Source organism: Salvelinus fontinalis, chromosome 16 (assembly GCF_029448725.1).
Source record: "Salvelinus fontinalis isolate EN_2023a chromosome 16, ASM2944872v1, whole genome shotgun sequence".
Lineage (NCBI taxonomy): Eukaryota > Metazoa > Chordata > Actinopteri > Salmoniformes > Salmonidae > Salvelinus > Salvelinus fontinalis.
The window spans coordinates 11,458,704-11,481,340 of NC_074680.1; the positions used below are offsets into that span (position 1 = coordinate 11,458,704).

The window sequence follows — 22,637 nt, forward strand, 5'->3', positions numbered from 1 at the left end:
AGCACATTGCACTGCATTGTTCAGTGTCTTTGAGCTTGAAGGGAAGCGTCTGGGATAGTCATTTGCATCCTCATTTGCATTTTAGTTTATTTGTCTGTTTGTTGTGAGGACCCTTGTCCTCGGGCATTTGAGATAAAGCACGAGAGGGTTAGGAGTTTTCATTGAAGTTGTGACTTGGGAGCTCAGGGAAGTTCAATCCATTGCGTAGGCGCGGTTAGCTGCCATCATTGTTAGAGCCTCGTTGTTTTGTTTCAATTCTGCCGCTGCTCGGAGGCTTTTAAAAGAGTCAGTCGGCTGCACTCTCCCCTGTTCTCCTGGATCCTCTGGAAAACCATGAAAGGCCAGGAAAGGAGGGGTAGAGGAGAGGGAGACAATGCACTGCGCCCCCACAAAGCTTGCGGCGTCGCTCCCTGACCAAAGTGACTATTAGCAACTTGAACAGAGCAGCCCCAACCTTATTCTACATTTGCTTCATGGCAGTGACTGTCTTCTCGCTGTCTCTTTTTTTCTTCTATCTGTCCCCCTCTTTGTTGGTCTTTTGGCCTTGTACATTATTTCGGCCTGAGATTTGTAACCGATATATTTGTCAGATTATCTTTATTGTTAACTGCCATCTTCAGACACCATGTTGTCTTGCATGATAGCATGCTTCTGCAGTTTCTCTTCACAGTAGGAGACTCAGAATTGCACACTTGCACTAGCTCCAGACTGCAGTGCCAGATTTGAGACCTCCCTCTCGCTTATAGTCTGCCTTCAGTCTTTCCACTGAGGAAAAATCGGGGACATATTGCTTGGGTGACAGATGGTCCGTAATGTACGCCAGGCGGTGTGGTCAGCGGGTTGTCGTGTGCCACGTCCGCCAAGTTCTCTCCTCCAGCAGCTCGGCCAGGAACACGCAGCACAGGTCGGCCCTAGTGGAGCCTGTTCACGGCCAGCCCAGTTCTCCATGATCGAATAAACACCTTTTCTTCCTACTAGTGCATCATTTTTCGCACCTCCACATTAGCCATTGTATGACAAATGAGTATCAAATGCCATCTGGCTGTTTCCAACCCATGGTGCCTCTCCTATGAAGGATGTTTACTTGCATATAAGTCTTGTCTTTTGGGTAAAATACAAATAATTCCCTGCCTTGTATGGGATGTAGCCCGCAAGGACATGGCGGCTGGCATTCATGCGGTACGCATAGTCTATTGGTGTTTATTTGTGTGTTTGGAACTATAATGGTTTGAGAGGGCCCAGTAATTTACCTGCCTGGCCTCTCCTGGTAACTGGCTGGAGCACAGGTCAAAACCACCCCAGTTTTAGAGCGGCGTGTCACTCCGACTCAGACTCAAACCGCCGCCTCAGGGCTTGGAGGAAAGGGATCATGGGAAACGAGAGCGTTCTAGTTCCACAGCCTGTACACCCCCACCCTCCACTCAGTGGCTGACAAGATATTCGCCTGACCGAAGGAAGCAGCTAAATGTGTTTCCTCCAGGTCTGCCCATGGCAACATCTTGTATCGAGGGACACAGTGTAGCTGTCTCAAGTGGGGCTTAAAGCTCTATCGACGAGTAGATTTTCAAATCCACCTGGCGTACCGTCTACCAAGACTCTTAATATCATAATCAAGGTAATTAAGTGTTTGGATTGGATGAAATGAACCTCTTGTGAGTCCTAGGAGGTTACTCAGAAACCAGTTAAAACCTGGTTGGTTAGACCTCCAATTCCAGTCGCCCTCTTCCCTTCTACCCGCTCCACCCGTTGCCCTCTGCTTGAGAACGCAAAGGCTCCTCTGCTCTTGTTTGTCTCTTGGCAGTGTGTTTTTAAGTGAGTCTGAATATGGCTGCTTCAAACGGGCTGTGACTGGACAGAGCTGCCCTGGGGAAGGGCCTGCCCTCTCCTCCACTAACCCTCTGGATCCTGTTATCATCCTGCTGGTTCCAGCAGTTTATCGGTTCTTGCACCTTGCTCACTAGTCCTAGTTAGCAATTCGAGACTCACCGTGCCACACCTGGCATCTTGAGATTAAGCACATTCCAATAAGTGGCTGTTTGACGTATGAAACATCCTCGTTAATTAACTCTAACCGCTAGGGTAATAGGAATGGATTGTTTTCCATTTTAACCAGAGGAAACCGCTGGCCCCTTTTGACGAGTCTGCCAATATCAATGACTGTGGATCTGAGTTTTTTTGAGTAACGTGCAGGAGTAGTGATTGACCACTGTTTACCATATCAGGTGAGTTGTTACCCTTTAAATCTCTCATTTCCCCAGTGGGCTCTGCCATTTCTCCCCAGCAGCTGTTCAACTCTCACTCTGTGCCCATCCTTATTACAGAGATTTCTGGCACTGCAGCCCTAAAGCAAACTAAAAAGGAAATAACAATTGAAAGGGCCTATTTCTCTGGACTAGATGCTAATCCGTTGCTTGCTGGCAGACACTTCAAACGCACGATGGACGCCGGCTCAAGGCCACTGTTTGGCGTCTTCACACCAGCAGAGAGCAGAGTGAAAAATGCGTTCCCCGATTAGCCAGGGATTCTGTCCACACTTTACCTGGCCCTCTGATTCCATGCACTGGGATTGGTAGATGGCAGGGAAGAGGGAGAAACTGTGTTGATAATCTCTTTGCTGAGCACGAATGTGCAGCATTTATCACTACAGAATAGACACAACCTCCCTTCTGTAGGTCTAAATCAGTGGTCACCAACCTTTTTTAACTCAAGATCAGTACCGCTCAGCCTGTGCAACGTTAACCTGGTAAAAAGTACTGTAGCAATGAGTTTTGTGCAGTAGGCTATAGTCCTAATACCATACCACTGCATCTTGGCTTTGTTTGAATTGCCCTACCAATTCAAGCTAAGTTTAGTTTACATTTTAAACTAGACCATATGATCACACCGATATTAAATCCGTTGTATTACTTGAGGCACAGCTGAGTGAGCATACGTTTTAAATCATTTTTATATTACTGGGCTGATGGTGCCTGCATCTAATGGTCAGCGGTTTGAGAGGGGCTGAGTGTGGGTCGGCCTCAACATCCCGCTGCTCTCCCTTTCCTCCGCTGACACTGACCGAAAAGGGACAGTCGTCCAGCTGATTTCGAAACTAGTCGCACCACATTATTTCTGCCTCGTGCACAAATTCAGTGAAAAATTCCTCTATTAAAAATGACCCAAGTCGCTAAATAATCATAACACAAGCCTATCAATGCACTTTCTTACTTATTCATTACAAGTGCAGTGCTGGTTGTGGCGCGAGTGGAAGAACGTGCATTTTATGGCCTAAGTGTTGAATAAAACATGAACTCATAAAAACAGCAGATCTCTGCTGTATTTTAAGTCTCTAGTCATTGTTTTAAAAGTTTATCTCAGTATCAATTTTGCTGTAGCTTGCTTTTTACCCCTGATATGTTACTGCAGACACGGTAGTCTATGCCATCCGATTGGCCAGCGGTAGGCCTATAGTGCACTTGATTTGTTCTCCGGGCCCACCGGGAAGTCAGTTTGTACCTTCAGACACATGAAATGGTTCAAAATGGGAACACTTCGCCTACCCGGCCCGGCGCGCAGGACAGCTGAATCTGGTGCACCTAGCACCAACAGCACGAGACATACAAATAATAGGGGGAAAATGGCGATTGACTAGGAATGCTTTGAAGATCGACCAGTTGATCACTGGTCTAAACCAAAATAGGAGAGTAGCATATGGTGTGCTCCTTTCTCTAAAATGTGCACATGTATTTTTTCCAACCTTAATTAGGATTGCCTCTCCAAGCGGATCATAGAGAAATATATTTATTCCCGTGCAGCTCCATTTTATCACGTTAGCTAGGGTGCCAGGATAACATTTTTACAATTTCTATGCATAATTTATAACGACAGACTTCTCTTTGTTTGTTTACTGTGCTTTGGTTTTAATGGCACTTATCTTGGCTGGCAAACATGCCTGCTTGTTCACTCAATGTTCACTCAATGTTCCATCACTCTCTGGGGTTTAAAAAGCCTGCCTTTCACCACTGTATCCTCCATTAAAGTACATTGTCTCCGTGGCCCAGACACTTCAGCTTTCAGTTCATCACCCCTTTGATACCACATTAGGCCCTAGATGATTTGTATGAACCCTTTTATCGGTTAGGGTTAAATTTGATTTCCATATGGAATTTAGCGCAACCTTTCTCTAACCTTATTGGAGCATAGATACCGTTACTAACGCTATGCAACTTGTTTCATATCGCAAGAAACCTATTGTATTTGAATTCACACAGCCATGCCATCTCCATAGACAAACATTGACAGAATGGCCCGTGTGAAGAGCTGTGACTTTCAATGTGTGACAAGATGCCACCTTTCCAAGTCAGTTTGTAACATTTCTGCCCTGCTTGATCGGCCCCGGTCAACTGTAAGTGCTGTTATTGTGGAGCGTAAACCTCTAGAAGCAACAACAGCTCAACCATGAAGTAATAGGCCACAGAAGCTCAGAACATCACCGCCAATTATTGAAGCACGTAGCTCATAAAAATCGTCTGTCCTCGGTTGCTACTGAGTACAAACTGCCTCTGAGAGCAACGTCAGCACAAAAACTGTTTGTCGGCAACTTCATGAAGTGGGATTCCATGGCTGAGCAGCCACACACAAGCCTTAGATCACCATGTGCTATGCCAAGCATCAGCTGGAGTGTTTAAAGCTCTCCCCATTGGACTGGAGCAGTGGAAATGCGGTCTCTGGAGTGATAAATTGCGCTGCACCATCTGGCAGTCCGACGGACTAATCTGGGTTTGGAGGATGCCAGAAGAATACTACCTGCCCCAATGTATGGTGCCAACTGTATAGTTTGCTGGCGGAGGGAATAATGTTCTGGGGGCTTAAACTTTTTGAAATAATTTAATGGTTCGGTCTAGGCCCCTTTAGTACCAGTGAAGGGAAATCTTAACGCCACAGCATAAAATGACATTCTAGACGATTCTGTGCTTCCAACTTTATGGCAACAGTTTGGGGAAACCCCTTTACTGTTTCAGCATGACAATGCCCCCGAGCACAAAGCGAGGTCCATACAGAAATGGTTTGAGATCGGTGTGGAAGAACTTGACTGGCCTCTAGAGCACTGTCTCAACCCCATCGAACACCTTTGGGATGAATTGGATCGGCGACTGTAGGCCAGGCCTAATCGCCCAACATTGCCCGTCCTCACTAATGCTCTTGTGGCTGAATGGAAACAAGTCCTCGCAGCGCTGTTCCAACATCTAATGGAAAGCCTTATCAGACTAGTGGAGGCTGTTATAGCAGCAAAGGGGAGACCAACTCCATATTAATGCCCATGATTTTGGAATGAGATCGACGAGCAGGTGACCACATACTTTTGCTCATGCGTCTCATTGACCCAGACATTTGCATGTGGTGAGGTCATAGGGTTCACTGTTCTGGCGACGGTTCTGCGGCTAACAGCCAAATTTTCCTCGCGGTATCCGGAGAGGGCTTGTTCTAGTAAGCAGCGGAGTCTTTATATATTTATTTTTTTATAGGATAGTGGTATTTTTTTCTGTCCCCAATTATTCCGATAATGGCCAAATTGGAAATGTACACTGCATTATTGTTTGACGCAGGCCAGATTTTAATTCTGATTTTTTTTTAAATTAGATCTGAGATATGAGCATAACCTGTTTTTCTACCCGTATCAGTGTTGTGATGGTTCCTTCTCTTACTGGAGATTTTCTAAACTGCAGACAGAAGGTGTTTGAGGAGCCGCTGGTATTTACATGATTGAGCCGGGAATCTGAGACATTTATGCAATGAAAGAGACGGAGCAGCCTTCATTTCCACCCTCCCCGCTGTTCCCGCATTGTTGGGATTCTGGTCACGAACTCTGCGAGAGTGAAAGGGAGGGAGGAAAGAATGCAACGTTGGGGAAAGATTCATATCGCAATATTAACGTGGCTTTGCGGTGTCTTTCATGTAAGCGTTCCACCAACCTGCTAAAACTGAGGGATGGGGAGTGCAGTGAAAAGGCAGCTCGGTAGTCAATTAGGCGTGAGGCGGTGCTGCCGCCGAGCCAACTGGAAAGGCTTGAAAGTGACTGAAAGGCTCAGTCCCTAGTCTGATGGAAACGGTGTAAAAAAATCAGAAACTGCAACTTTGGAAAGTTAGCATGCACCCGCCCAATTTGTCTACAGGTCACCAACCGTAGCCTTTGCATTTAGGTCTAGTGAGAAGTTTGGTCCCACATGAACCCCATTGACCTAAAAACAAATAAGGCTTTCATAATCAATCTGATTGCATACCACATCCTTTGGGGGTGGGTTGCAGGGTTTGGTGTGTTCCCCCGTCTCCTAGAGGCATTCATCCGTTGTGGTTCTCCAGAATGTGGCCCCCGCGGTCTTCTGGCCAATCACCCTCTGTTTGAAGGCCCCCCTAATCCTTTTAGTTGGAGAAGTAGGAAATGATGGAGTGTGAAGCTGCTGTTTGAGCTGCTGCTGCCGGGTACAGTATGCCCCCCCCCCCCCCCCCCCCCCCCTCTCTCTGGGCCCTACACACAGACACACATAGGGGTGTGAGTGGTAATTATCTGTTCACACGGCTCTGGCCCGGCCTGGGGACTGCTAGGGCCAGGCTCAGGCAGCTGGGGGTTGCCCTCAGACCTGGCTCAACAGAGAAAGGGGGAGATCGAACTTCTTTCATCTCTGTCCCAGTGTTTAAGTAGGGAAAATGGGAATGTGTATTGCTCAGTGTTTGGAGGCCCCCGAGCCACCTTTATTTTTTAAATTTCAGCCACCATACGTGACGCCTCACTTTGCCAGCTAACGCGTCACAACCACTTCAACCCCATGCAGCTTCCCAGCTCAGTCCCTCTCATCCTCCCCTTCAGTCTCGCTCTCTCTCCCCCTCTTTCACATCGATGCCTGGCAATGCATCCTGTTGCGCTGCCCATTTGAACATTTGGCTTGGTATTGTGACTGCGTAATAAATTCTGCAAATGCCGCTCCTCGGGGGTAATAAACCAAGTGTTCCGCTTCCCGTTGTCTTATAAGCTTGTTTTACACAATCTATTTTTGTCTGAGTGACTCTTAGTATTTCAGGAGGAGAATCCGGTGTAAACATTAGCATCAGCCATTGAAACAGTGACTGATTGTGGTAATGTTCAATACATTGACTCACAGCCTTCCCCCTTGTCTTTGACTGCTGAGGGATCCCTGCCTCGGAGGTTCGTTCCTAGGTCATTCCTTTGATGGGGGGATTTTGCCTGGCAACCAGCCTCCCGGCTGAACCGTGTGCTACCAGCTGATCCCCTTCGGCTCATGGTCGAGGCTCAGCCCTACAGATCAAACAGTTGCTAATGTCTTTTCCACCCTTGTCATGTGACCACTGTTCACCCTGATCCACCATCAAAATTCCCCCCACTGAAGCATTGCATCTTCCCCAGTCCAGAGGGCAGAAGCCTGTCATGGGGGTGGGGTTGAGGGTTAGGGGAGGGCTCTGATCAGCTTTGACTCAATCTCGGAATCTGATGCAAATCCGACATTATTTAAACCTCCCCAAATCAGCCTTGGCCAAATCCCTTCAAGACAGTCCAGGCTTGATTGGACAGCATTAAAGGATCACAGGGACAGAACAATACAACGCCTGTTAATGGGAAGAGTGAGAATCATACTCTGCCAGCTGTCTCTAGGGGGTTTACAGCATGTTATGCCAGTGAAAACTGTAGATCACTTTAACGTTCGCTCTGTTCTTGTTTTTAGATACATTTTTTCAATACATCCTGCTGTTAGACAGTAAAATCTTGTTTGTCAAGGCTAGCACAGGCAAATACACAATGTATACATTCAATTGCCCCTTATTAAATCTGTTTTCCTATTTTTTTTAATATAATTTAGCTTTTTAATACGCTCCCTTTTTTAACGCGTGCTGTGTACTCGGATGTAGCCAAATTGTAGTTTCCTATCCAGTGTGTACTTAATGGTACTCACATTGGGAGTGTTGCTAGTGGCAGAGACCATGTGAGAAATGCTGTCTCGTGTGTTTAGGAAGGACAGTAAGGAGGAAACACATTTTCTCGCCTCAAATTCTTCCTCGGTAATGGCCCGCTGTCTTTCTGGCAGCCCTGAGCACGGCAGAATATTGATAGGGCTACTGTTGAGCACCAAGGCTGCCCACTCGGGCCCAATAAAAGCTCATAATAAGCCCCATACAGCCAGCCAGCACAGTGTCACTGCTATGCTAATGCTACTCCACCACAACTTTCCCTACAAAGTTAGTCACCACTGTAACCTATGACAAAATATGTGACTGGAGTCTGCATTGTCAGCGGAGGGGCGGAACACCTCCGAGTTCCTAATCTGACTGTGGCTGGTTTGGGTCGACGCTGATGTCTGTGAGGGGGTTTAGCATGGCTAATGAGGGTAGCGCTAGGCTAGTTAACTGACATGTCTTAAGTGAGGGAGCTTTCTGGGAGTGAAGGGAGGGTTTGGTTTAGACAGGCTTGTGTAGTGTTGCAGGAGATTGCATTTTTAAGTCTACTGGGAGATGAACAGTGCTTGGTGGAGGCTGCTGCTGATTCTCCAGACTGTGAAAACAAAAGAAAGTTGCCTTCAAAGTGCGGAGAGATTTTAAATGACTACTGCACTTGCGCTCTACTATTCTTTCAAAGAAATTCATGTTTCTTGTCTGTAAGTAGCTGGTTGATTGGAAGTGGAAGTTGTAAAGGGGGCTGAACTACATGATTGTGACTGAGATTTGGGTCTTGTCTCGTGTGTTTTTTCAAACCAGAGTATGTGAGCGGAGTGTCCAATTTGACTGGAGCGCCTAGCGAGTTTCCCAAAGGCTGGATCATTGTCCTTCTCGCCCGCTCCAGTACTGCTCCAGTAGCGCTCACTTCACAAGCTCGGCATGTCCGGCCCAGCGTGCATTTGTAGGCTAATATAGCCTCTTCCTTTAACTACGGTCATAGTTTGCTAAATATTTAAGATCACCAAGACCTGCTCAGTTAATCTGTACCATTGTTGCTGAGTTGTCATAATGCTGCAGCAAATGTACATTATCCCAGGGGCGTTGGCAGACACAATGTAAGTAACTTAATTTATGTCCCCTCTAACTTCCCTGAATGCCTCTGTTGATCCTACAGCTATTGTATGCAGTAATCATGTGCTTATGAACCAATGTTATATTGTTAGCACTGTGTCCTGTAGGAGGAAGTTAGAGGCAAGTCAAAGGAACTTTAATCGATTTTATTAGGAATTCTATATTATAAAAAATGTATATTTTTCATGCCATGAGGTACTGGATCCGGCCAAATAGGGTCTGAACGAAAGTCCAAAACTGGAGAGGTGTCAGGTCCTGTTCCGGCAGGATCTGGCTCAAATTTAGCACTGGGAAAGACTAGATTAAATAGAAAATTGTCTGAATGGTGTGAACATATTCACTTGTGAATGATGCATAGCGCGTGCATTTTTCTTTGCAACATTTTCAAATGATATGCCGATATGTTTTGCATCACAACTAAAGTGGCCAAATAACTCAATGTAGCCTATAGGCCCAAGACCCCTGGAATATGGTTGGAGAGCCCATAGCCTACCGCAGGGTTCCCCAAACTGCACATTTTGGTTTTTGCCCGAGCACTACACAGCGGATTCAAATAATCAAATCTTGATGAATTTTGTTATTTGAATCCGCTATGTAGTGCTACGGCAAAACAAAGTGCACCCAGGGTGGGCCCCAGGGCCGAGTTTGGGAAATCCTGGCCTACAATGGGGGGATTTGGATGCAGTTTATCACAGTGCCATCCGTTTTGTTACTAAAGCACCTTATACGACCCACCACTGCGACCTGTATGCCCTAGTCGGCTGGCCCTCGCTACATGTTCGTCGTCAGACCCACTGGCTCCAGGTCATCTACAAGGCTATGCTAGGGAAAGTGCCGCCTTATCTCAGTTCACTGGTCACGATGGCTACACCCACCCGTAGCACGCGCTCCAGCAGGTGTATCTCACTGATCATCCCTAAAGCCAAAACCTCATTTGGACGCCTTTCCTTCCAGTTCTCTGCTGCCTGCGACTGGAACGAATTGCAAAAATCTCTGAAGTTGGAGACTTTTATCTCCCTCAACAACTTTCAAAATCTGCTATCCGAGCAGCTAACCGATCGCTGCAGCTGTACATAGTCCATCTGTAAACTACCCACCCAATTTACCTACCTCACCCCCATACTGCTTTTATTTATTTACTTTTCTGCTCTTTTGCACACCAGTATCTCTTCTTGCACATGATCATCTGATTTATCACTCCAGTGTTAATCTGCTAAATTGTAATTATTCGATTTATTGCCTACCTCATGCCTTTTGCACACATTGTATATAGATTCTCTTTTTCCTACCATGTTATTGACTTGTTTATTGTTTACTCCATGTGTAACTCTGTGTTGTCTGTTCACACTGCTATGCTTTATCTTGGCCAGGTCGCAGTTGCAAATGAGAACTTGTTCTCAACTAGCCTACCTGGTTAAATAAAGGTGAAATAAATAAAAAATAAACAAAGCCTAGTGAAACATGTTCTTATAAGCCCAGTCATTGCACAATCGCGTGTGAGAACAGTGTTTTACTTGCCACTATTTAAAAGAGGATCCCGGCTTTCTCATGACGCTATATTTATTGTTCAATTCTTAACAATGAAGCACATCCTCTTTTAAAAACTGTGTAGCCTACCTGGCATTTAAAACAAGTTACTGCATGGAACCTCCATTCGCTATTCCAGTGCAGGCTATGGGATTATGTAAACCAACAATTTTGTGTCATTCTAAATAAAAAATAAAAATTAACACGCTAGCAGGCTAGCAGGCTATATGTAAAGACCAGATTAAATTGGGAATACTGCTTGAGAATATAATCAAGTCCTTGTCAAATTGGGAATGAGACTGACGTGTGTGCAGCCTGCGCAAGAAACGGAGCAGAGCGCTTCCCTTCTCATGCAACTTTTTTCAAATCATTATTCGTTGCATCATAGCCTTAGGCTATATATATTTTGATTTCTAATATTCTAACATTTATCACAACTAAAGTTGCGTAAATAACTGTACAATCGCATATAGGAGGACCTGTTTCTTAAGCCGCATGTGGCCACTCAAATCATTTGGCGAAAAACAGCTATGTTCAATTGTATTGTTCTTACTATAACATACATTATGCCACGGTATTTATTCGCGACGCTTGCCTTCTAATTGAACTAGTGTAGCCCACAGAGATGCTAAATGTGTTAACGGTCAATTACCGTGAGACACATTCAATTAACTGCCGATCACCGGCCGCCAAAATGTCATGACCGTCACAGCCCTAGTTGTGCTGCACACCAGATACTGAATGGTTTTCTGATCCATGCCCTGTGACCAACAGATGCATGTCTGTTCCCAGTCATGTCACATCTATAGTTTAGTGCCTAGTTAATTTATTTTAATTGACTGATTTCCTTATGAACTGTAACTCAGTAAAATCTTTGAAATTGTTGCATTTTTTTTTGTTCGGTGTAGTTACTTTTTGGGTGTTCAACTTTTAACATGTTATTTTCACATCCTCCCTCGCTCTCTCCCTGGTGAGGTCTTGGCACGGTGGCGGGTAATCACTTTTCTCCAGATGTTAGTTTAGGAGGAAAACTAAGGGAGGAGAGTATGAGAAACAGCTGCTTGTATTCAGGCACCCCACCCCCTTGCTCAACGTGAAGTCATCAGTCTTTTACCACACCCTTTACCATTCCTCTACTTTATTTTCCCTTTCATTCCTCACCCCTAACATTCTCTGTCTCATGGCCGTGCCGACCAGTCTCTGTGGTAAGAGTCGTTTGGAAAGCAACCTGACCTGCGCCCAGCCTCTCCCCTCTTGTTATGACTGGCAGCATAGACCAGTGAAGAAAAACAGAGAAAACAGTGTGTCAGGCCACTGGGGATTGTTCTCCCTACATTCCCTGTCTCTCTCTCGCTCCCCCTCTCCTCTGTCACAAAAGCAGGGGCCCCTGCCAGACTTCAGCAAACATTTTCGTGTCGGCACCGCAGACATGCGCTAGCGCCGAAGTCAGGACAGCTTGCTCTGTTTATCTGAGGGAGGGGGCAAGGGTGTGGCCCTCCAAACATTATGATACCTCTGTCACTCTCTCGGTTTCTGTCAGACTGTGCACGAGTTTGATTCCTGATGCCTCGTGTGACCTCATCCGTAGGGCTGTCAGGTAGACAGAGGGATAACCTCTGCTTCCCCCACCACCACCCTTCCCCCTCTGCTAGCTATTACTGCTCCACTGATTTCACAAATAGGTCTTATTGATTGAATCTGATTCCTGTGGATAGAGCTGTATTATTGAGTGGCTTTTGCTGATAGACTGTGTGTGACGGTAAAGAGGGAAACCTTCACTCCTTGTCCGCAGCGCTTGTAATCCAGGCCATATTTCTCCCAGGAATTGGGCAGCCCATTGCCTCTCCGAGATTTCCCCCACACTCTGCCATCTCCTGTCCTGATTGTTTGAGGAGACGGGGGAATGTGAGGAGTGCCCACTCGAGCGTTTATTGTGATGGCGCTAGGACATGTTTGATGTCCTAGCGCCGATGTCCTAAATACAATATAAAAACTGAAATGTACTTGGTAGGCATATTCATCACAAGGACATCAAACATGTAGTCCCTTCAGCCTGCACATGAAACATTCATTCAGGAAACTGAGTGCTTTCATAGTTGACCCACGGCTAGATGGTAGCAGCCAGTAGACACCCACTTTTTGTAGCTTTAGTGTGACCAAGTTCCAACTCACACTTACAACACTGGTTGTATGGAGTGATTTGTAAGTCATATTTATAATAGCCTTATTATGTTGACTAATGCAGTGGCGTACATGCATCTGCTTCCTTGTGGCCATTAAGACATTTTTAGTAACAGCCTGCTGTGGTATGACGAAAGCTGTGCCAGCAGGATTCCTGAGGCGTGCCCACCGCCCAGAATTTTACATTCCGTTTGCCTCCGCTCTCGGTGCACACACACACACACACACACACACACTAGGCATACTTCGTGTTCCTCTCTCCCACACATGCACACACACCCTCCCAAGCAGGATCTGTATACCTTTGCCTCTGCTGCCCTCTATTTTCCTTTGCGCCCCTCAAAACAGCGCCTCCACCTGCAATGCTATGCAGAGCTGGATAGATGAGGATGGTGACACCCCTGTCCCCGGAGCTTTTTTAACTCTCCCAACCTTCAGATCAATCATCCTTTGGCTCTTTCCTGTCCCTGTCTGCCTGCAACTCTCACACCCCCCCCTCCCAACTACACACGCTTAAAACCAGCCAGGCCCCTCCTGAAAGGGGAAACGCCTTTCTAACGCTAATTATTCGCTCTGAATTTGAAAAGGTTAACCGCGTCAGCGAGCATTCAGGTGTGCTGTGATGGGAAACCACCCAATGGTTATTCAATCTCACGCTCCAACATCTGTCCGCTCTCCAGTTTGCACATTAAACAGAACATTGTAGCAGTGTTCTAAATGTGTTACCGGCAACTCACAGTAGGCCTTTATGTTTGGGACAGAGGGTAGAGTAAAGACCTAGTGACCTTGCAGATGCCTGAGGTGAAGACTTTTGTGGGTCTCAACACTGACTCTGTTCTCTAACCAGGGTCAGATTCTACTCTGCCAGTCTGGCTCCATGTAAAGGCTTTTTGTGAACTATTTTTCTCTCAAAGAGAATCAGAAGAGCCCATCTTGATTCATGCCACGTTTTTGTCACCGAAAACCACATGTGCAACCGAACACACTCAACCTCGCCGTGACTGCTTCTCAGTTTTTTTGGGGAGGGCTCATTAGTTTTGTCTTAACATCACCATTGGCTCAGATCCAAACAGGCTGACACAGTTTGAGGCCAAAAAAAGGAGCAGAGAAAGAAAACAAGCTGTCTCGTTCCTGGGACTCATTTTTGAAAATTCTTCCGGTCTGGAGAAGCTGTGTAGAAGGTCAGCGGGGTCACAATTTGATTTAATCGGTGATGGTAAAAAGGGAAAGGAGGCAGATGACGGAGAATCTTTACAGAAGGAGTAGATAAAGACGTTCACGCTACCGCAACCACTGATTGGGAACTAAAAATGGGCTGACTGGGCACTGTGGAGAATTCTAACAGCTAATTAGCAGTGATTTGAGGCCATTTCCAGGTTGAAGGGTGAGCGTTAGCTATTCTCTGTGAACGTGTCTAATTAGGCCAGCAGGCCTGGTGTAGAAAATGTGAAGTGGCCTCTCACGCCCCAACTCTGAGGTTGTAGATATGGCCACTGAATGGGCTCGGATCCTTCTAGGCTCAATGTGATTCTTGTGCCTTTTTTATGCTTTGTGGCCCAGAATGTTCTTGGGTAGCGCCAAGAACATTCTGTTTTAGAATGTAGAAGGTTCTAAGAGCTCCCTCTTATGATTTAGAAATGTACAGAGGGGTGGGAATGATATAGTACTTGGACCCCTTCACTTTTCAACATTTTGTTACAGCCTTATTCTAAAATGAATTAAATCCCCCCCCCCCTCAATCTATACCCAATACCCCATAATGGCGAAGCAAAAACAGGTTTTTAGATTTTAGGCAAATGTTATTAATAAAACGATTATTGCATTTACTTAAGTATTCTGACCCTTTACTCAGTACTTTGTTGAAGCACATTTTGGCAGTGATTACAGCCTTTTGTCTTCTTGGATATGACATTACAAGCTTGGCACACCTGTAGATGGAGTTTCTCCCATCCTCTGCCGATCCCCTCAATCTCAGTCAGATCTCTCCAAAGATGTTCGACCGGGTTCAAGTCCGGGCTCTGGCTGGGCCACTCAAGGACAGTGTGCTTAGTCGCTGTCCTGTTGGAAGGTGAACCTTTGCCCCACCTCAGGAAGGTGAACCTCCTGAGCGCTCTGGAGCAGGTTTTCAGCAAGGATCTCTGTATTTTTCTCCGTTCATATTTCCCGCGATCCTGACTAGTCTCCCTCTCCCTGCCGCTGAAATACATAGGGATGGTGCCAGGTTTCATCCAGACGTGACGCTTGGCATTCAGGCAAAAGAGTTCAATCTTGGTTTCATCAGACCAGAGAATCTTGTTTCTTATGGTTTGAGAGTACTTTAGGTGACTTTTGGCAAACTGAGGAGTGGCTTCTGTCTGGCCACTCTACCATAAAGGCCTGATTGGTGGAGTGCTGCAGAGATAGTTGTGCTTCTGATATTCTTTATGATGTTTTTCTCATATGTATCCAATAAAATCAGAGCCGGAGCATTTCGTTGTGTATACGTAACGCATTTCAGAAGACAATGTGGAGTTCCCCTGTGCATAGTTGAAAACTGACAAAAGAGCGGACCTGTCACTCCAAAAGCTTTCATTCGGCCTCACATCAAGCTAGACACCCCATTCAACCTTCTACTGCCTGTTGACATCTAGTGGAAGGCGTATGAAGTGCATACAGATCCATAAATATAAGCCAGTTGAATAGGCAGGCCCTGACAGAGCCCCATTTTCAGAATTTTCACTTCCTGTCTTGAAGTTTGCTGCCATATGAGTTCTGTTTTACTCACAGATATAATTCAAACAGTTTTAGAAACTTCAGAGTTTTCTATCCAATAATAATATGCATATTGTATGATCTAGAACAGAGTACGAGGCCGTTTAATTTGGGCACGATTTTTTCCCATAGTGAAAACAGCACCCCCTATTAAGAAGTTAATTGCCACCAGTACAGCCAACGACTATTGTGGACCGTAGCGCACAACCTTGTGTGTAGTCTGAAACCACAGCCTTCAGTTGAGACCAGCCACTGTCTCCTCTGTCCCCCCACCCTTACAGTCTTCCCCTTGAAAGGTATCTTTGGGGAGGTCTTTACTTTGAGCCTTGCTATCTGTGGCACTTTCTTTCTCCCCACCTTGGCCTGATTGAAAAAGGCAGTAAACTTTTTTATTTTTTTTTACTTGCTATTTACTCCAAAGAAAAGCGTGTGATATTGAATGGTGCGCCGGCATGTCAAACTTGCCCCTGTCTTTATTGCGCCGCCGTTAACAACCTTGTCCTCTTTTTATCGAGTCTGAACAACCCGGCCAAAACAAAATCTTGTCATGACAATGAAGCTCTCGAGTCTGCTTTCTGAGAAGTAGAGTCCTTCACAGGTCAAAGTTGGACCTGTTCCAAAAGGGACATGGGGCTATCCCACCCGGGACACAAGGCGTAAATATACTTTTTTTTTTCTTTTTTTTTTTTTCTTTTTATAAATAGGCCCGTTCCAAACCGATCCGAGGACAACTAGACCTGTTCTGTATAGACCTGGTTGTATCCAGACCCGATCCGAGTGAGGGAAGCAGCAGAAATAAATTTTTATGCTACTTTATTAACCGGAGCCAATAAAGCTTGTGGGATGGGAGGTAGAGAAGTGATGCTCTAGCAGGGGCTGTCTGTGGGCTAGTGTGAGCAAGTGACATGGTGAAGGAGAGACAGCAACCAACCAAGCCGGCTCACGCTATAGTAGATTAATAGCTAGTTTATCATCCAATATGATTACGTAGTACCGGTCTTGACTGCGTCAAACTGGGAGAAGCTAGCTAGGCTACTCAAGGCATGCGCTTTCTCGTCCTACACTTACATTTATTTTATTTTAACTAGGCAAGTCAGTTAAGAACAAATTTGTATTTACAATGACTGCCTAGGAACAGTGGGTTAAACTGCCTATTTCATGGGCAAAAGGTCAGATTTTTGACCTCAGCAGCTCGTGGATTTGATCCCCCAACCTTTCGGCCCAACGCTCTGACCACTAGGCTGTCCTGCCACCAAACAACTCCATTCAAATTTTAAGTAGCAGCCTACCTGTTGTCTCTTGGTCATTGTAACCTATCCTCCTTTTTCATTTTAACTCCATCTTCCATTGATTTGATATCTTAACTTTGGCCACAGATGGAGACTCTGACTGTAGCCTATTGCCACTTTGACTTATGATTGGCCAACAAGCTACACGCCCCACTCTTGTGAAAGCAAGCGCAGCAGCCTAACTTATACAATTTCTCTACTGCAGCAGTCACGTTCGGATCTGAAATGTTCCTTTCGAACAAGCCCGTTAATTCCACATACCCATGACAATCATATCAGATCCGACCCAGACCCGCGACATTTAGTTCTGGAGCCGGACCAGCTTGGGTCTGAGATCGGGTCTCGTGTATTCCGGTACAGGTGCACCCATGAAGCACTTGTCTTTCTGAAGTGTAGAGCAGATGTGAAGTCTGGGGGGGGGGGGGGGGGGGGCTTTCCTGTCTGCTGAAATCACACTGGTCCTACTTTATTACGCTCCACTACCTGGAAAATCGCTGCATTTTCATGGTTAAGAAGGGTTTAGTCACTTCAGGGGGAAAATGGCAGGCTCAGGAAGGGGGGCGCTAACTTAATTGCTCTACATGAATAATTTCACTTGACTAATTTGGGTGATAATGACAGAGGCAGGGCTTTTGTATTTATTTATCCAAACATTAATTGACAGGACTGACATTAACTGGGCTGTTATTGCGCACCTGAACCCCAAAAATACAGTAATTATCTTGCTGATAGGGTGGTGGTTTATGCGTGCGTTTCCCTGCCTAATGTCTGTCAGCGATTTTAGCAAAGCGTTAGATGCAGCAACATTGTGTTGTAGCTCATCTGTGCCTTCCACCCCCATGCAACTTGTGCTTATGGAGAACAAACTGGGGGTATTCACTAGGAAGCAAACGGGAAGGGACCTGTGAGTTTGTCCAATAACTCGTTTTCATTGCAAAGGGTGTTCCGTTTACAGATTGCTACAGTGTGCACTAATGATTTTGTGACCAAGTGGTTTTTCTGTCCCCATGTCCCTCTTGCAATAGTGGCACAGTGAAATGACTTGTCAATTGAAATTACTCGGTTGTTTGTTCCAGGCGGAAGGAGAGGATAATCTGAAGAAGATGCAGCTAATGGAGCTGGCCATTCTCAACGGGACATACCGTGACACCAACATCAAGACACGTAAGCTTTACAACCACATTCACGAAGGTCCTGTTTTGATCCACATTGACTGTGACACAAAGTTCATCATAATCCATTTTATTTTATTGACGGGTAAGAATCTCTTAATGACCACAGTGAAGAAGAAATGTAACATGCGCATGATATACTGTGTGCCTCTACTAGGTTCATGTATGTAGTCATTGCAGTGTCATGTGTCTTGACCAATTTCTTTTGTAGACTGCACTTTTCTCTGAAGTGTTGTCCAACCAGTGTCTACCTACCTCAAACCACCTGTATCAAAGTAGAGCAGTGTCCCCTCCCTCTCACCGCTCCCCCCTCTGTGCCCCTTTCCCTCCCCATGTGGATGCAATCACAATTTGTTGCAATCTCGAGGTGGTTTCAGTATGCCTGCAGCGCATCGCAGAAATCACTGTCATCTCTGCATGATGTAGTTCACGCATCTGTTACAGTTTTGATTTCCAATCACCAGTGTTACTTTCTGTGGAGTTCATCCCCCCCAGTGCTCTTGCGGTTTCTGCACTCTCATGCCTGTGATCTTAAATAAATGCCTTGCAACGTCTTTATTTCAATGTTTTGGGGTGACTGCTTTCAATTGACCATTTACTGTTTACATTATCATTTGTTACTGAATGATATTAGTAATGGCGATAAATTTGTTTTGCACATTTGGTCAGTCCAAAAGGCTTGAAGTGTTTATAAAAAATAAAAAAAATAATAAAAATAAAAATCAAATCTATACATTTGGTTTGTAATACCAATGTCTGGACCAGTGGCTGGCAACACAATGGAGATAACCAGACTAGTGATACTTGGTGTGAATTAGCCTCGACAGCCACCGAATCATGGGCCAAAGAGCTACATGTAAAACATTGATTCAGTCGCCCCGGCTGTCAGTGATTTTAACTGTTGTGTGGTATGACGGTGGAAAATATGCAAAGCCATTTGGACAATCTTTTATTTTTTTATTTCTTCAGCCAACCAAAATTGTCTCAGGGTCATGTAGAGGAGTGAATCTGAACTGTACTTATATATCCAGTATTGGCCAATATCAACTAGTCGGTCCCACTCAAGGCCTCATAGGCTCAGTCGTCCAATAGACTCAATTGTCTTTTCTGGGGATTGACCTAATCCTATTGGTCCATATCAGAAACTGGCACTCCTAGTCTCCTCTGTGGCCAGTGGCTTAATTTCTGTTGCCTTGTGTATTTGTTTTAATCACTTGTGCCGTCCGCAGTACATTAATTTGTTGTTGTCATGGTGATTGGTATGCTTAATATGCTCTGTGCATTGGGGTAATGGCATCATTTTTAGCAATTTATAATCTATTTTTATTTTGGTATGGTTTATTTTCTTTACTCAATTTTTGGTTTGCTGGTTCACTTTGATCATTGCATGGACTAATTTTCCTTTTTTTCGCCCCTCCCCTCCTTTTCCCCCTACCCCCTTCCTGCTGTTTTGTATTTTCAACCTGCTTCTCGACCTGTGATTGGTCACCCACACCACATCTTTACCCCCTTGTCTTGTATCTCTGTCTCTCCATCTTTCTCTTTCACTCTTTTTGCTTATGGCAGACCCCCTTGCGTTCTCTCTTGCAGCGGCGGCAGCCGCCGCTCAGGGCCCCCGCCTAATACAGGCCCCCCAGGGGCATATGATGGCCCCCCATCAGCAAATGAGGCCCCCCACACCGGGAGGCACCCCCATCATGAACATCATCCGACAACCCCAAATGCAGGGCATGTTGCACAACGGCACCCCAACCCTGGTGCCTCCCTCACCGGAAGGCGGCATCATCTACGCCTCCCCGTACGACTACCCGTACGCCCTGGCACCCACCTCCCTGTTGGAGTACCCTATCGACCACAGTGGGGTTCTAGGTAAGCGTCCCTGGGGCCTGGGCGGCGGCCCCTTTAGCCCCGGACAGGAGGGCAGCTTGTTTTACCCTGGGTTTTTGGACGCGGCTTCGATGAGCCACAGTCAGGACTTAAAAGGTAAATATGTCGTATCCAGCTGAAAGAAAATTGGGTTGTTATTGGTTTGACCTAATGGCTGTACATGGCTAATAAAGGGCAAGGGGGACAGGGATTTATTTTCTTCCAGTTAGACATTTTTTATTTTAGTATATCTCTCCACCAAATCCTTTCCCAAGTTGTTGCCTTGTCTGAGAATACACACACCACACACACACTCTGACAGGGACATGCATGATTGCACACACCCGCGCTCTCGCCTTTCTATGCACTTGCAAGAGGCAGATTCAGTCTGGCGGTGGCTCCCTCTGGATTTCAACAGCTTTTGAAATGATTCAGTTTTCCCCCAGCTAACTCTGCAGCTCTGGCCTTGATGCCAGTAGAAAGTGCCCTTTGTCCCAGTGGGGAAGTTCATTAAATTTACTGTTCTCATTTTTCCATTTGTCTCAGTTTTCACCTTCTTGAACTTCAACTTAGTACAAGCCACAGACATTCCCCAGTCATTACGTCAGCTGTGGGAATTACGTTCTGTAGGTGCGGGTGTGTATGCAATATGCTGCCAAAGAAACATTTAACAAAATAGACGATAATGACTAACATTTGTAACCGACCGCCTTGATTCGGTTTTATGTAGCAATTTTTTTTACTTTTTTAAATTTATTACATTGGATTAAAGTAGACTCAGAGCTTGAAATTTGTATATCATAAGTTAACAATGAGAAAGTAATTCTGCTTTGAAAGTTGAATAACTTGTAACCTCACCTTTGAGAAAATGGACCTTGATTATTTTGGTATGCCTACTGGAGAGCTCTTTGTCTACACCCATTCAGCATTGTTCACACCCTCTTAAGCCTTAGCCCCACCCATCTCTTTAAGGATTCACATGAGGCATTTGCTGAACAGAGTGATTTAGTTTAGTAAACAACCAAAGATTTCAAGACAAAGTGGTGAAAGTAGTCGCCTACAATAGGGGAAAACTGCAGGTAAAAATACACTATCTAGTCCTTGGCCTATATACTAATCTGACTTTGGTGCAGGTAATGTTCTTCACGTTACCATCTGTGGTAAACACACACTATATCAATGTTGATTTTGTCACATGCACAGGATACAGGTAACCATTTCACTAATGTTTACACAAGTAACAATATCAAAAATAGAAAAGAAACGGGATATCTAGTCAGTTGTACAACTGAAATGTCTTCCGCATTTAACCCTCCCATCTGAATCAGAGGTGCGGGGGGCTGCCTTAATTGACAAAGGATCCAGATAAAAATATGTTATAATTATTAGATGAAGCTTAACACTTGTCTAAATTGATGGGTCATGTGAAGGAAATGCTATAACCAACCCCCAGCCACGTCTCGCTAAGTAGATTGTTCAACATTGTCTAGACATGTTCATGAAGTACAATTGGTGGCTGTAATCAACCCCAGACACACCTGGCTAACTTGATGGGTCATGTAATACACACATCTGGGGATGTGTGTGTGTATATATATCTCTCGCTAGCTAGCTACATAATCCCAACTCAAACTACCAACCAATACAAACATTATCATAGCTGTAGCACCGCCAGCATTCAAAAGTGACCAAAACATCAGCCAGGAAACATAGGAACTGAGAAGTGGTCTGTGGTCACCACCTGCAGAACCACTCCTTTATTGGGGGGGTCTTGCTAATTGCCTATAATTTCCACCTTTTGTCTATCCCATTTGCACAACAACATGTGAAATTTATTGTCAATCAGTGTTGCTTCCTAAGTGGACAGTTTGATTTCACAGAAGTGTGATTGACTTGGAGTTACATTGTGTTGTTTAAGTGTTCCCTTTATTTTTTTGAGCAGTGTATTTAGCTTCAACTGACTGATTTTGTTGGATTTTCAATACGTCTTAAATTCGACTCTAGGTGGTAAATGATGTGTTGATCCTGACATCACAAGACTGCAATGTTAGCTGACCTGTGTCGGTGCGTGTGTGAGGGATGTCTCTGCGAGCTGTTGTGTAGTACAGAACCTACTAGCTTTTCTCTCTAACTTTTAGGGCACAGCAGCTTAGTGTGTTTTATTTACTTGCCGTATTGATCGGTGCCTTCAAAGGAGACCCATTGGAACACCACCAATTGGCTCTACAAGCGCTGCTCAGTCCTTAGCGTTAGGAAACCTCAGAACATCTGGTGCTACAGATTGGAATGTGGGCGGGCTGGCATAGCCATCAACCATCCCTGTGAATCATTGCAGTTTTCCTACCTGCCAGGGTTGTTTGGCTGTTTTCAAATGTGATGTAACCGTCACTGGCCCATTCCAGCATAGAAACCTCCCCAAGCCTTCTGATCCTAGAGATAACATGCTGAGTTAAGTCTCCTTTAAAGTGTTAACTTGACTGCAGCTAAGAGCGTTTAGTAGTATGCGATTTGACTGGATGCCCAGATGGTTGTCATGGTGACCCATTCTGTGGGGACGGCCACCATTTAGCCAATGAAGGCCTCTGTCACAAATCTCTTTAAACGCTCTCTGGGTAATGAAGAGCAGAGAAATATGGCCACCCCAGCATCACGCTGTTTCTCTCTCGCCCCGGAATCTGGGAGGCCATCCTTCCCCGGCTCAAACTAAATCATAAATATTGACAGTCGGATAAAAGCCCAAGAGATACGACCCCTGAGTCCTGAAATTGTGTTTTGCTGACTGCACCTCGCTCTAGCT

General features: G+C 45.3%; 1 protein-coding gene across 4 annotated transcripts in view; it reads left to right on the forward strand.

Moving 5' to 3' along the window:
* Positions 1–22,637, forward strand: part of LOC129812645 (protein quaking-A-like) — an 87,510-nt gene that overhangs the window by 59,581 nt on the left and 5,292 nt on the right. The window contains exons 5-6 of one of the 4 annotated variants that reach the window (XM_055864385.1): positions 17,879–17,966; positions 19,541–19,957. In XM_055864385.1, coding sequence (XP_055720360.1) covers positions 17,879–17,966; positions 19,541–19,957 — 505 coding nt within the window. The remainder of the gene's footprint in view (positions 1–17,878; positions 17,967–19,540; positions 19,958–22,637) is intronic. The other 3 variants (XM_055864388.1, XM_055864387.1, XM_055864389.1) reach the window with 3 other exon arrangements.